We start from the raw sequence: 13605 nt of genomic DNA, 5'->3' as shown, positions 1-13605 counted from the left end.
AAAGTTCTATTTTTTCCTGTTAGGAAAACTGTTTACTAAAAGTATATATATAAAATAAGACCAGTGTTAAGTGAAAGAGGAACACTGTATTTTCTCCTACTCATTCCACCCTCCCAGAGATGACATGGATGTGATTTTCAGTCTTTGTCTCTGTAGTCTATTGTACACAGGTGTACTTTTCACACAAATGAGATCATCCTAAAAATAGTATTTACTTTGTAGTCTGCCATTTTCATTAAATTATACATGGACATTTTTCCATTTTACTAATATTTGACATAATTTTTTGTGGATTATAGACATAATATATGATTGCTTCATTATTTATTTGATCTTCCTCTTATTGGACCTTGAAGTTCTTACTATTTTTCCAAATAATAGTATAAAGAAGACTTTGTAACCAAATCTTTGATCTCTGCTGAAGCCGAGCATTTTTTCTTTTGTTAGCCATTTGGAATTGCTTGTTTGCGTCCTGTGCACCGTTTTCCTATGGGCTTTTCCACATTGATTTTTTAAAAAAATCCTTTATAGAGGGTCGAGAGCAGAGGCCGAACTCGGGATCTGACAAGATGGCCGGGCTGCCCCACAGGATTATCAAGGAAACCCAGCATTTGCTGGCAGAACCAGTTCCTGGCATTAAAGCAGAACCAGATGAGAGCAACGCCCGTTATTTTCATATGGTCATTGCTGGCCCCCAGGATTCCCCCTTTGAGGGAGGGACTTTTAAACTGGAACTATTCCTTCCAGAAGAATACCCGATGGCAGCCCCTAAAGTACGTTTCATGACCAAAATTTATCATCCTAATGTAGACAAGTTGGGAAGAATATGTTTAGATATTTTGAAAGATAAGTGGTCCCCAGCACTGCAGATCCGCACAGTTCTGCTATCGATCCAGGCTTTGTTAAGTGCTCCCAATCCAGATGATCCATTAGCAAATGATGTAGCAGAGCAGTGGAAGACCAACGGAGCCCACGCCATAGAAACAGCTAGAGCATGGACTAGGGTATATGCCATGAATAATATTTAAAATTGATCTGATCATCAAGTGTGCATCACTTCTTCTGTTCTGCCAAGACTTCTTCCTTTTTTGTTTGCATTTAATGGACACAGTCTTAGAAACATTACAGAATAAAAGCCCAGACATCTTCAGTCCTTTGGTGATTAAATGCACATTAACAAATCTATGTCTTGTCCTGATTCACTGTTGTAAAGCAGTGAGCAGAGGCTAGAAGTACCCTCTGGATTGTTGTGAAACGTTTAAAAGCAGTGGCCCCTCTCTGCTTTTATTCATTTCCCCCATCATGGTTTAAGTATAAAGCACTGTGAATGAAGGTAGTTGTCAGGGTTAGCTGCAGGGGTGTGGGTGTTTTTCTTTATTATTATTTTTGAGGGGGAGAGGTAGTTTTATTTTAATTTTATGGGCTCCTTTCCCCCTTTTTATGGTGATCTAATTGCATCGGTTAAAAGCAGCTAACCAGTTCTTTAGAATATGCTCTCTAGCCAAGTCTAACTTTATTTAAACGCTATAGATGGACAAGCTTGATTGTTTGAACCAAAATGGGAACATTAAACAAACATTACAGCCCTCACTAATAACATTGTGACTTTGCTGTCAAGTGTAGAATCCTTCCTTCAAGAAAAAGCTTGTGACCATTTTGTATGACTTGTTTGGAAACTTCTGTAAATCTTATGTTTTAGTAAAATATTTTTTGTTGTTCTAAAAAAAAAAATCCTTTATAATTAAAGATACTAATCTTTCATTTTGTTAGCAATTATTTTCCATTTCTGTTTCATTTGATGTCTTGATACACAGAAGTTTACATTTCCTTACATGGTGAGTTCTGTTGTTTTCTCAGCAGTTATTTAGTGGCACACCTAGAAGATTATGCTTCATCTCAAACTTCTATAAAACTCACCATTATGTCCCAGACTTAAATATTTTTCAATTATTGATGCATCATAGGAAATGGCCTTCTGTCTTTATTATAATAATGGTAGGAAGGGCTCACTAAATGTGGGCTTTATATCAAGCCCTGTGTTAACCACTGTATTTGTATTATTTATTTATTTATTTATTTATTTATTTATTTTAAAGATTTCATTTATTCATTAGAGACATAGAGAGAGGCAGAGACACAGGCAGAGGGAGAAGCAGGCTCCATGCAGGGAGCCCAATGTGGGACTCAATCCTGGGCCTCCGGGATCCCGCCCTAGGCTGAAGGTGGCGCTAAACTGCTGAGCCACTGGGGCAGCCCATGTATTATTTAATTTATGATAATATAAATCTTATAGCAGCGTATATTTTACATACTTTATAATTTATCACAATTTATATATTTAAATTTTTCCCATTATTTTGTTGTGATAGTAACTGCACAAGAATTACTAGCCAAAAATGAATAAAACAGAATCCAAAAATGGAAAAAAATACATAAAAGATGGCAAAACCATTTCCTGGTGCAACAGAGTCATCATATGAATAACTGCAAGATACAGTTTTGTTTTTATTAAATTGCTTGAAGTGGTTTCATTTAGTACCTTTAAAAGATTTTATTACCAAAATTTTCAGGCATATACTAAAGTAAGGTTGATAAGTTCTCATGTACACATCATACATTTTGAACATGCATCAACACGTTACTGCTTTTATCTTCTTCCCCCTCAGGAAGTGGAGTGCTATTGGATTTTTTTTTAATTTAAAAAAATTTTTTTTATTTTTATTTATGATAGTCACACAGAGACAGAGAGAGAGAGAGAGAGAGAGAGAGAGAGAGAGGCAGCGACATAGGCAGAAGGAGAAGCAGGCTCCATGCACCGGGAGCCCGACGTGGGATTCAATCCCGGGTCTCCAGGATCGCGCCCTGGGCCGAAGGCAGGCGCTAAACCGCTGCGCCACCCAGGGATCCCCGCTATTGGATTTTAATGCAGATCCCAGATATGATCTTATTAGAGTAGTCCAGTGTGTGTATCCAAATAGAGAAGGTCCCTAAAAATATATATTGTCACAATACCATTGCTGTACCCAACAATAATTCTTAATCTCATTGAAGAGCCAGTCCATGTTCAGTTTTCTCTAATTGTGTCTTAGTGTCTTTTTATAGTTGGCTTGTTCAAATAAAAATCTAAAGAAGATCCATACATTGCATTTGGTTAATGTCTCTTAAGTCTTTAATTACTTAATTTTGGTGCCATTTATTACAGAGACTAGGTCATCAGGCTTGTACAATTTCCCAAAGTCTGGATTTGACTGGCTATATTTTAGTGATCCTGTTTTTCTCATTAGATAATTAAATCCAGAGGTTTGGTAATGTTCATGTTCTTCAGTATTAGTGAAAAGTATTTCTTAGGCATTGCCGTGTACTTTCTGTTGCATCTTGTCAGGAGGCATGTAATGGGTGACCTATCCTAGTACCTTGTGATAGGGAAATCAGTCCTTGACTCGTAGGGTCTCTTATCTGAAACCCTTCTCCTTTTTCAAACTGTGATTTACAGTCTCAGTACATTAGCTTTGTCACTTGTATTCTGCCATATTCCCTTCATTAATAGAAGATTAACAGTAGACTAAGTTTTATAGATAAACTACTGTGGAGAATTGCAGTTTATCTAAGGCCATAGATTTTCAGTTATGTAGTTAGAAGATGGCAAATTTTCCTTAGAGTTTTTTGAGTCACAGATAACTTTGAAAATATAATAAAAGTTATATGGACCTTCTCCCTGGAAAATATACTTGTATGTGCATAAGCAATTTGGCAGTTTCATTTCAAGAGCCTTCAGTTTCATTTCAAGGATGCCTTCTGTTGTCTGCACTTACCATGAACTCCGGAAAAAGATCTACCTTGGCTTATTTTTAATTCTTCTTTCCTCCTACCTTCCTTGACTCATCCTTTTTTAACATTTCTATCCTCCGTAGCTATCCAAGATGATTATTTTCATTTGAATTGATTTATCTGTCATTCTATTTTGCAACGAATAAAATGTGGAGTTTACCTGGAACCTCTGTGTATCTCCATCAAATAGCCTAGCTTCTAGTATATCTTGGTCAAATTAAGTGCCTGATGTTTTAGTCTAGTTGGTACGCCCATATGTTTCAAAGTAATTTTTATATTGAAGTTACATTATTGGAGAGATCATCTGACTTGTTATTTGTTATGTTTTTCTTCCTAGCAATCTGCAGAGCGCTGTGTAAGCACATTGCTTGATCTCATCCAGACCAAAGTAAATTATGTGGTCCAAGAGGCAATTGTTGTCATCAGGGACATCTTTCGCAAATACCCCAACAAGTATGTCCAAATAATTCTACCCTCTTCCTCAAATCATTTAGGAAATGTTTAAGGCATTTTAAAATTGGCTAGGTAAGAATTATTCTTTGTAATGTAACTTTGTAATGTAATAATTCTTTGTAATGTAAAGTATAATAGGATACTTTGTTTAAAATCCTATTAAAATAGGATATTTTTATGAAAAATAATATTTAAATTGAACATAATTAAAAACATAAAAGTATGTTTTAAGTGCTAAAATAAGGTGGTTAGCACAGGTATTAAAACCTGATTTTTCATCCTGCTTTATTACTTTGAGAGGAATTGAAGCTGAATTATAGTCAGTTGGCATATATTGAAGTTGACCAGATTTTTTGTTGGGTGATGTTACTATTAAATAGAAAGCTCATGTATTACAGACTGTCCAGGCATATTTCAGTTTATGCATGTTACCAGGCATAATTAATGTCTGTACTGCTTTTCACTCAGAAATAAATGTTTCAGTTTGAATGATAAATTAATAGCCACATTTATAAAAACCAGAAAGGTAACAGTTGCACTGTTTGCATGTTACCTTCTACTTTGTAGAAAATTATAGAATATGTAACAAATTATCAGTGTCTGTCCTTCTCTGTAGTATTTTAGCTATTCCCATAAAGATGTGTAAACTCTACAATTTCTTTCCACAGGTTTTTCACATTAAGCCCTCTTAGTTTATGAAGCAAAAATGCTTCATTAGATTGATTTTGAAGGCAAGTGATTAAAAGATCTACAAGGGTAAAATAAGAACAGGTCTTGTAAGCATCCTAGATCTCATTTTGTCTTAAAATCATAGAGATGTGTTGTGCTAAAGTTTCTGATTAGTCTTTAAAGATAGTGTTAAATGAAGCAACTTGCAGTAAGTTAGCTTAGTGGTGGACTCAGAATTAGAAGAAATACTTTATTTAGCAAGGTAGTGGTTTATTAAAAGCATTATATGTAAGAAAAAAAAACATTATATGTGGTTTTTTTTTATTTTAGAAGTGGTATTTTTGGGAAAAGGACCATATGCTTTTACCACTCTCCCAGAAAAGAGGAGAGTTGGGCTTCTAAATTTAGAAAGATTAAGGGTGGAGATGATGAATATTTCACTGTGATTAGTGGAGAAATGTGTTCATTTCTGATTTCTATTAATAAGGGGTTATGACAGTTTAAGAAAGTGCTATCAAGAACCTGATTTAATCAGTGGAGGGTAGGGCAAACAATTAAATGTACTATTCACTTGTCTACATCTAACTTGTTACACATTGTCATTTTTATAAAAATTTATATGTTTTTGAGAGAGAGTGAGCAAGGGGGGAGGGATAGAGGGAGAAAAAAAAAAACTTAAGCAGACTCTGCTGAGCACAGAGCCCAATATGGGATTCAATCCCATGACCCCAGGATCATAACCTAAGCTGAAACCAGAGTTGGATGCTCAACCAACTGCACCACCCAGTCACCCCCACATAATCATTTCTATGTTTAAAACTACATTAGCCAAGGAGATGGATTCAATGTGGTAAAAATGAGAACACTATAGACCTGTACAAATAAAAATAAATACTTGAATTATTTCTTTGGAGAAACAGGTCATTAGTGTGGGTGCCTTGGGAGAAAAGAACATAAAGATCTCTATAAAAAGCAGAGATAGTGGATTAATGGACAAAATTACTGTTTGCAGTCTGGATGCTGTTTTTGTCTAACTCTTTTCATAAAAGTAAAGTGGAATTTGTTTTCCTCTGTCATAAAGGGAAAATGGAATAATACATAAGAAAATTCTGGGATCCCTGGGTGGCGCAGCGGTTTGGTGCCTGCCTTTGGCCCAGGGCGCGATCCTGGAGACCTGGGATCGAATCCCACGTCAGGCTCCCGGTGCATGGAGCCTGCTTCTCCCTCTATGTCTCTGCCCCTCTCTCTCTCTCTCTCTCTCTCTCTCTGTATGACTATATAAATAAATAATAAAAAAAAATTAAAAAAAAAACATAAGAAAATTCTCTGATCTAGTTATAGGAAAGATTGTTAGAAATACAAGTTAGTGGCATATCTTATTCCACAGGGTAATTTTTCCTTGTGAAAAGGATATCTCATGAGCTTTTATAACAGTTTATGGTCCAGTTATGAAAACATATTTGAAGAGAAATTTAAGACATGTGTAATATTCTGGCTTAAAGCCTGTGCATTCTCTTGGCCAAAAGCCTTTATACTTTATATTTGGTGGTTTGGTTTAGGGTACCTTGTTGGTGGTTTTGTTTTGTTTTATTTTGTTTTTGGTGGTTTTGTTTTTAACCTTCATTGTTAAATACAGTTCTCATATGTGTCCAGTTAACCATAGTCCATTTTGTTAAATCAGGTATGAAAGTATCATTGCCACTCTGTGTGAGAACTTAGATTCACTTGATGAACCAGATGCTCGAGCAGCTATGATTTGGATTGTGGGAGAATATGCTGAGAGAATTGACAATGCAGATGAGTTACTAGAGAGCTTCCTGGAGGGTTTTCATGATGAAAGCACCCAGGTAAGTTCTTATCTGTGTCTTGTGTCAGATCTCTTGGGAAAGATTTCAAGGAAAGTAAAGGTTACGCACTTTCATTTGTTTGTGTGTGAATATATATATATAACATATAGTACCTTTTTCTCCCCAAAGGGGTCATTTTTTCATTTGTGCTGATTTCTGGTGGGACAAATCTGCCTTAGATTGGTGGTTCTCAAACTTTAATGAACCTAGAGAGTTTGTTAAAAACACAGGTTGCTGGGCCCCACCCTTAGTGTTTCTGACTCAGTGGGTCTGAGATGGGCTTAAGCATTTTCATTTCTCATCAGGTTCAGAGTGCTGCAGCTGCTAGTGGTCAGGAACCACACTGTAACAACTACTGGCTGAGAGCAGTAGTTACCACTTTTTAAATTTTCTGTCACCAGAAGCAGATGACTCATTCCTATTCCAGGGATAAGATGACTTATTCCTTATTCCACAGTGGTTGTGGCTCATTACAACGGAGCTTCTTACCTGGGGCTGGGGTAAGGACTGGCATGTGTAGTTTAGAAAGATTCTCTATGGATGGATAGACTTCCTCCCATCTTCTGTCTCTCCTCTACCAAAATGGAGAGACCTGACCTCACAGCCACAGGCCCAGAGAAGCAGATATATTATAAAACCCTTTTCCCCAGGCATTTGCACTCACTGCAAATTGAAGGTCATGTATGTAATCTATCATAGTAATTTTAATGGGTCTTTATAAGGAACACATATAAGCCTGTAGTTTTGTGTGTGATTCAGCACCCCACTCTTAATTAGCTGTGATCTGGTACAATTTTACTGTTTTTTGGCTCTTGGCCTAGTATGACAGGTACTTTCTTAATTCTCAAATTTGTATCTTTTGATAGAATTATATAATAAAAGATTTAATAAATAATAAGCAATTTTTGACACCAACAACACAATTTGGGGATAAGCGGTTAGTGAGTGTTTAGTTAATGAATACCTTTAACTTACTCTTTTTGATAATGGCTGAGTTTTAGCCTAATCTCTTAATCAAAATCAGAAAGCGCCCATAGTAATTCATAAATGGGTAAGCACTGCTTTGGAAATGATGGTAGGGAATAATGTAAATGCCTTTCATTTTATCTTTGTTAAATTGTGTCCTCCCCTTAGGTGCAGCTCACTCTGCTTACTGCCATAGTGAAGCTGTTTCTCAAAAAACCATCAGAAACACAGGAGCTGGTACAGCAAGTGTTGAGTTTGGCAACACAGGTATGAAATCTAGAAGAAGCATGGGTTTAATTTGTCTGGTTTTATATTTAGGAAATTATGAAACTCTAAGAAAATTCATTCGGGGAGGTTTTAATTGGGTGCAGTCTTTAAATCCTGTTAAAATATACAAAGTGTCTCTTATACCACTGAATTATAGCTGGTTCTATGGCTTTTAAGTGAATTGACTGACTCATTTTTATGATTATTCATGAAAATTAGATTTTTTTTTTTTTTTTTTTTACTATTAGTCAAGAACCTATGTGAAAATGACATTGAGTCTTACAATATTGGGTGACTCACTTGAGTCTCACTTCTTCTGGGTGACTTAATTCCAGCTTTGAAATGAAAGCACCATGTAATGCTAGTAAGTGCCTTGAGTTGATAGCCTGTCTCTTGAAATAATTTTAAAATGCTTATGCTGCCTCCTTAATCATTGAATGTTTTTGGTCCTTCCTAGGATGAGTTCTGATTTCTGGAAGGTGGCAGCCAGCCAAAAGGATCAGGTCACTGTTTTAGATCCACAGAGATGAAAATAGTTATTTTATCTAATGTAACTAGAATAGTAATCATCAATTCATCATAATTTATTTTTTTTAATTTAGTTATGTTCTTAATTGAATTTCTGAACAGGCTGGCTGTAGCAGGCCATTGGAAGTTCAGGTGTGTGTCTACACATGAATCTGATTCAGATATTCAGTTTACCATTTTTCTTATTTGTCTCTTTATAGTGGTATTATATCAAATTTAAAATCTTTTCACAATACTGTGCCTAGTTCTGACCTGTCATCTTTCCTATTACTGATTTTACATCTTTTAAAATTTATTTGTAAGAGTCCTATGATGTGTTTTTTGTTGTTGTTTTGTGTTTTAAAGTTTTATTTATTTGAGAGAGTGAGCATGAGACAGACAAGTGGTAGAAAGGGAGAAATAGGCTACCCATTGAGCAGGGAGCCTGATGCAAGGCTTGATCCCAGGACCCTGAGATCATGATTCAAGCCAAAGGCAGCTGCTTAAACAAACTGAGCCACCCAGGCTCCCCAAAATGTATTTTTTTTAACTTCCCTTTTCTACTTAAGTCTTCCTTTGCCTGAAGCGAAGCAGTGTCTGGAACTATCAAGGCAGTGGTTATTTAATATTACTTGTTTTTAAAATGAGGATTGTAGACTTCCCAGTCTAGACCCTTGATCACTCGTTTGTATCTGTGTTAAGATGTATTTAAAACAAGTTTTATTTATCTATTTATTAAAGATTTTATTTATTTATTCATGAGGGACACACAGAGGCAGACACACAGAGGGAGAAGCAGACTCCTTTCAGGGAGCCCAATGCAGGACTCGATCCCAGACTCAGGATAACGCCCTGAAATGAAGGCAGATGCTCAACTGCTGAGCCACCCCAGCGTCTTACGTTCCCCTCCCCACCCCTTTTAAAAGATTTTATTTATTTATTCATGAGCGACACAGAGAGGCAGAGACATAGGCAGAGGGAGAAGCAGGCTCCCTGTGGTGAGCCCGATGCAGGACTCAATCCCAGGACCCAAAGGCAGACAGACATTCAACCACTGAGCCACCCAGGTGTCCTTAAAACAAGTTTTCTTTCTTTCTTTCCTTTTTTTTTCTTTTCTTTCTCCTAAAGCAAGTTTTCTAAAAAGAATTTGGGCTATGTTCTCTCTGCTCATCTCTAGACAGGGATAGGCTTATAATCAAGCAAGTGTCCTTGGTAGGTTCCATTGTATTCACAAGTTCTCAACCCTGTTTCCATCTCCTATTTAAGGCTTATGGATCTGTATTTAAAAGGCATCATAAGAGAGCTGTATTTTGGATTCTTGTTAGAGTTCAAACTCAATCTTATCTCCTGGTATTTACCAAAACTTGCCTGAGATAAAGTATTTAGGGAGGATTGATTAAATGATACAAGGACGCTCTATTCTTACTGATAGTTGAAATTCACCACTGAATCAAGCCTAATTCAGCCAGGGCTGGCTATCTAGACTTATTGTACCTGACCCTCAAGAGAATTGCATTTACTAAATTATATCATCTTGTATTAAGGATTGTCATGAGAAACTATCCTCTTTGAATCTGTTGTCAGTCATTTGTTATTCCATTATGTTTTTTTTTTTATGAAGTCCCATCAAACAAATTCCTAACCAGTTTTGGATTCTCCTAAGCATTAATATGTAGTTAACTGCCCATCTGAATGGCTTACCTGACCAGATTTCTTGTTTGTATCAGTTGGAAACCTTAGAATCAAATTTAAGGAAACTTAGAATCAAATTGAAGGATCAAATTGAAGGATTTAAGTGTAGTTCTTGTGGCATGCATTTTTCTGTTTTTAGTTTGATTTAGGCCCTCTAGCCTTCAATGCATTTTTGTAAACTTTGACTAAGTTCTTTTCTAGGACAGGGGAGGATATAAGTAAACCATCAGATATTCCCAGTTCTAGACTTTTTGTATAGAATAGTATAGAATCTTTAATGATAACTATATGTATTATGCTTACTGTATACCAGGCATTCTAGTAAGCACTTTTCATATTAACTTAATTTCAATAAGGGTTTCTACTATTGTATTATTCCTATTTTGTAGATGAGATATCTGAGACATAGGCCCAATTAGTATGGGTCAAAGCTAGGACTCAAACCCAGGGAGCCTGGCTTCAGTGTCTTTGTCCCTATCTACTATGCTGTGCTGCTTCTCTAATGTGAAAGTCACGGATGACTTTGAGACTACACATTCCCTGCTTTCCCTATTTAAAGCACTCTTGTGCATAAATCAGTACATACAAATAAACTTAGTAGTTTTAAGATCATTGTGGATGATTATTTCATATTTGATTATGAATACTTATTAAGCAATTTCCCTAGCCCTGCTGTTTTTATCCAGTTAATGAGATCTGAGGAGTTAGCATAAAAGAACAAGCACATTTATATATTGTGCTTGCATATTTTGTATATATATTTATATATTATATATAATTCCCATGAAGTTTTTTCTCTTTTTGCCCCCTTCAAGTTTGTGAAATAAGAACCTAATACTTATGATTGGTACCAATTTAAATTGAGGGCAGTGTGATATGCTAAGTTGTATTAATTTGAATTGGGTGATAGGGTTCTGTTTCTGCCACATCTCTGGTTCAGGACATGATTGAGCAAATTTCTTTTTAATACTGTTCCTTTCCCATCTCTACAGTTGAGTTAATTAATACTATTTTTTACCTGTACTGAGAATTCAGTGAACTGTATGTAAAATATTTATGCTTCTAATTTTAAATAAACTGGTGATATAATTAGAAATATTATTAGAGGAAAATAAAATGAACCTTTGAATCCAAGGCTTCATTTTAAAGATTTTGTCTTCTTTGCTTTGGTACTTAGGAATTAGTACAGACAAAAGTGTCCAGACTTTAATAATTAGCCTATTATAATATATGAAAGAAAAAATAAGATGAAGACTTCTCTATCTGTAAACTAGAAACCATCATCATCAAAATCACCTGTGCTGCTTGTTGGTTGGAAGTATAAATTCCTGGGCCTGCTCCTGATACAATGAATGAAAATCTGTGATATGGCCCTGGAATCTCTCACTGAGTGGCTTCCCTGGTGTGCTATAATGTTGATGCAAAGTCTAGTTTAAGAATTACTGTTATAGAGTTTGCCTGGTAAGAATTGTTTTGGAAGCCCTCAAAATTTTAGAAATGTACTACTTTTCCAGATCTTGGCAAGGAACTAGGGGCTAGTGGAAAAGCAGATTCAAAACCAAATTTTCTGAGTCACTAAACACATAATGGCACCCTAAAATCATAAAAGGTTTCTGTTTTCGTGTTCCAAGTCTTGATTAGGACTGATTTCTTGTGGCTCCAGGTAAAGAGTGAGGCAGTGAAGGCCAGCTTATAGTAGGCCTAACAAGTCAGCTCTCAGAACAGCAGTGTTCAAACAGTGGAGATCTTACCTGTTTTTAACTTCAGGTCTTAGAAAATTGATAATCATTTCTTACAGGACTATATATATTTTTTAAAATATTTTATTTATTTATTCATAGAGACACAGAGAAAGAGAGAGAGAGGCAGAGACACAGGCAGAGGGAGAAGTGGGCTCCACGCAGGGAGCCCGACGTGGGACTCCATCGCGGGTCTCCAGGATCATGCCCTGGGCTGCAGGCAGTGCTAAACTGCTGCACCACTGGGGCTGCCCCAGGGCTATATTTTTAAAGTCTATTAAGATTTGCAGCATGTATGTCCTTTACTATTTATTTATTTAATTTTTTAGAGCCTGAGTGTGTGGGGGAAGGGAGGCTGAGGGAGAGGGAGGGAGAGAATCTCAAGCAGTCTCCATGCCCAGTGCAGAGCCCTACATGAAGCTCAGTCTCAAGACCCTAAGATCATGACCTAAATGAAAATCAAGAGTCAGACTTAACTGGGGCACCTGGGTGGCTCAGTCGGTTAAGTGTCTGCCTTTGGCTCAGTCATGATCTTGGAGTCCTGGGATGGAGCCTCCCCCCCCCCCCCCCCCCGCCCCCTCAGCTCGCTCCCTCACTCTCAGATAAATAAAATCTTAAAAAGTGTCAGACTCAACTGACTGAGCCACCTAGGCACCCCTAACATATATACCATTTAGTCCAGTGATTCCATATGCAGCATTTTGCCCTGTTGCAGTGTTTTGAATTTGTGGGGGGATGGGACTCAAATTTTTTTCATGGATGTACATAATTTTGTAAATCCCCACAGGATTTTTTTTTCCATTTGGTTTAATATGTGCATAATAGAGGAGAGAAATAATTTGAAATAGAAAGATGTTATTTTAATAAGTATATTATTAAATTGTATTATAAAGTTAAATACCTCAACAATATTACTAATCTGTAAAGATGGGAGACTAAATTTTTCCAGTCAAGTGATGTGCAATATTCATTTTAATTGTATAATAAAAAGCATAGTCTACAAATTTCAAATGGTGTGCTCTGGGGATTGAATATATAAGTTAAGATTTTATTTTTATTTTTATTTATTTTATTTTATTTTATTTTTTATTTTTTAAGATTGAATTTTTAATTTATGTATCAACAAAAGCTGGGGTGGGGATTGCTTTCCTGGCCTTTTATTTTGGAAAATTCATATTCAACTCTCTTATAAAATCAGTTTATTTATGTTCTATAATATTCAAGCTTTGTTTCCAAATGAAAATCTAAGTGAGATTTCAGGCTGCTATTTTGAAACAAATTACCCAACTCCTCAAAAACAAAACAAAATCATGTAAATGGGACACTAGATCACTGTTTCCTTTTTTTAACCCTGACATTTCAAATACTACAAACATTTTGATATGGTATGTAATACATATATATATGCGCTTCTATTATAATGATGCAGCTTATGTATGTAATAAAGATTATTTTAGATTACGTTTACCATTTTGATAATTTTATTCACTAACTTCCCATATCTTGGCATTTCTAATGCTTTTTTGTTTGTAACCAGTAATCCACTGCAGATGCAAATTAAACAATATATGACTAAGAAAACTCATTTAAAACCATGTAGTCAAAACCATCAGATTCACTGCTAGTATTAAGCTGAA

At 35.9% G+C, this 13605-nt stretch overlaps 2 protein-coding genes across 3 annotated transcripts in view; both read left to right on the top strand.

Moving 5' to 3' along the window:
* The window catches only part of AP2B1 (adaptor related protein complex 2 subunit beta 1), a 133894-nt gene that overhangs the window by 46861 nt on the left and 73428 nt on the right, over positions 1-13605 (top strand). For both annotated transcript variants that reach the window (XM_025996131.2, XM_025996129.2), the window contains exons 10-12: positions 4166-4281; positions 6632-6797; positions 7932-8030. In XM_025996131.2, the coding sequence (XP_025851916.1) occupies positions 4166-4281; positions 6632-6797; positions 7932-8030 (381 nt within the window). The remainder of the gene's footprint in view (positions 1-4165; positions 4282-6631; positions 6798-7931; positions 8031-13605) is intronic.
* LOC112917985 (ubiquitin-conjugating enzyme E2 N-like) lies at positions 531-1150 on the top strand. Its single transcript, XM_025996132.2, has one exon. It carries the CDS (start codon positions 570-572, stop codon positions 1026-1028), a length of 459 nt encoding a protein of 152 aa, XP_025851917.2. The 5' UTR covers positions 531-569; the 3' UTR covers positions 1029-1150.

The sequence above is a fragment of the Vulpes vulpes genome, chromosome 2 (genome assembly GCF_048418805.1).
Source record: "Vulpes vulpes isolate BD-2025 chromosome 2, VulVul3, whole genome shotgun sequence".
NCBI lineage: Eukaryota > Metazoa > Chordata > Mammalia > Carnivora > Canidae > Vulpes > Vulpes vulpes.
This window is presented reverse-complemented; position numbering and strand designations above follow the sequence as displayed.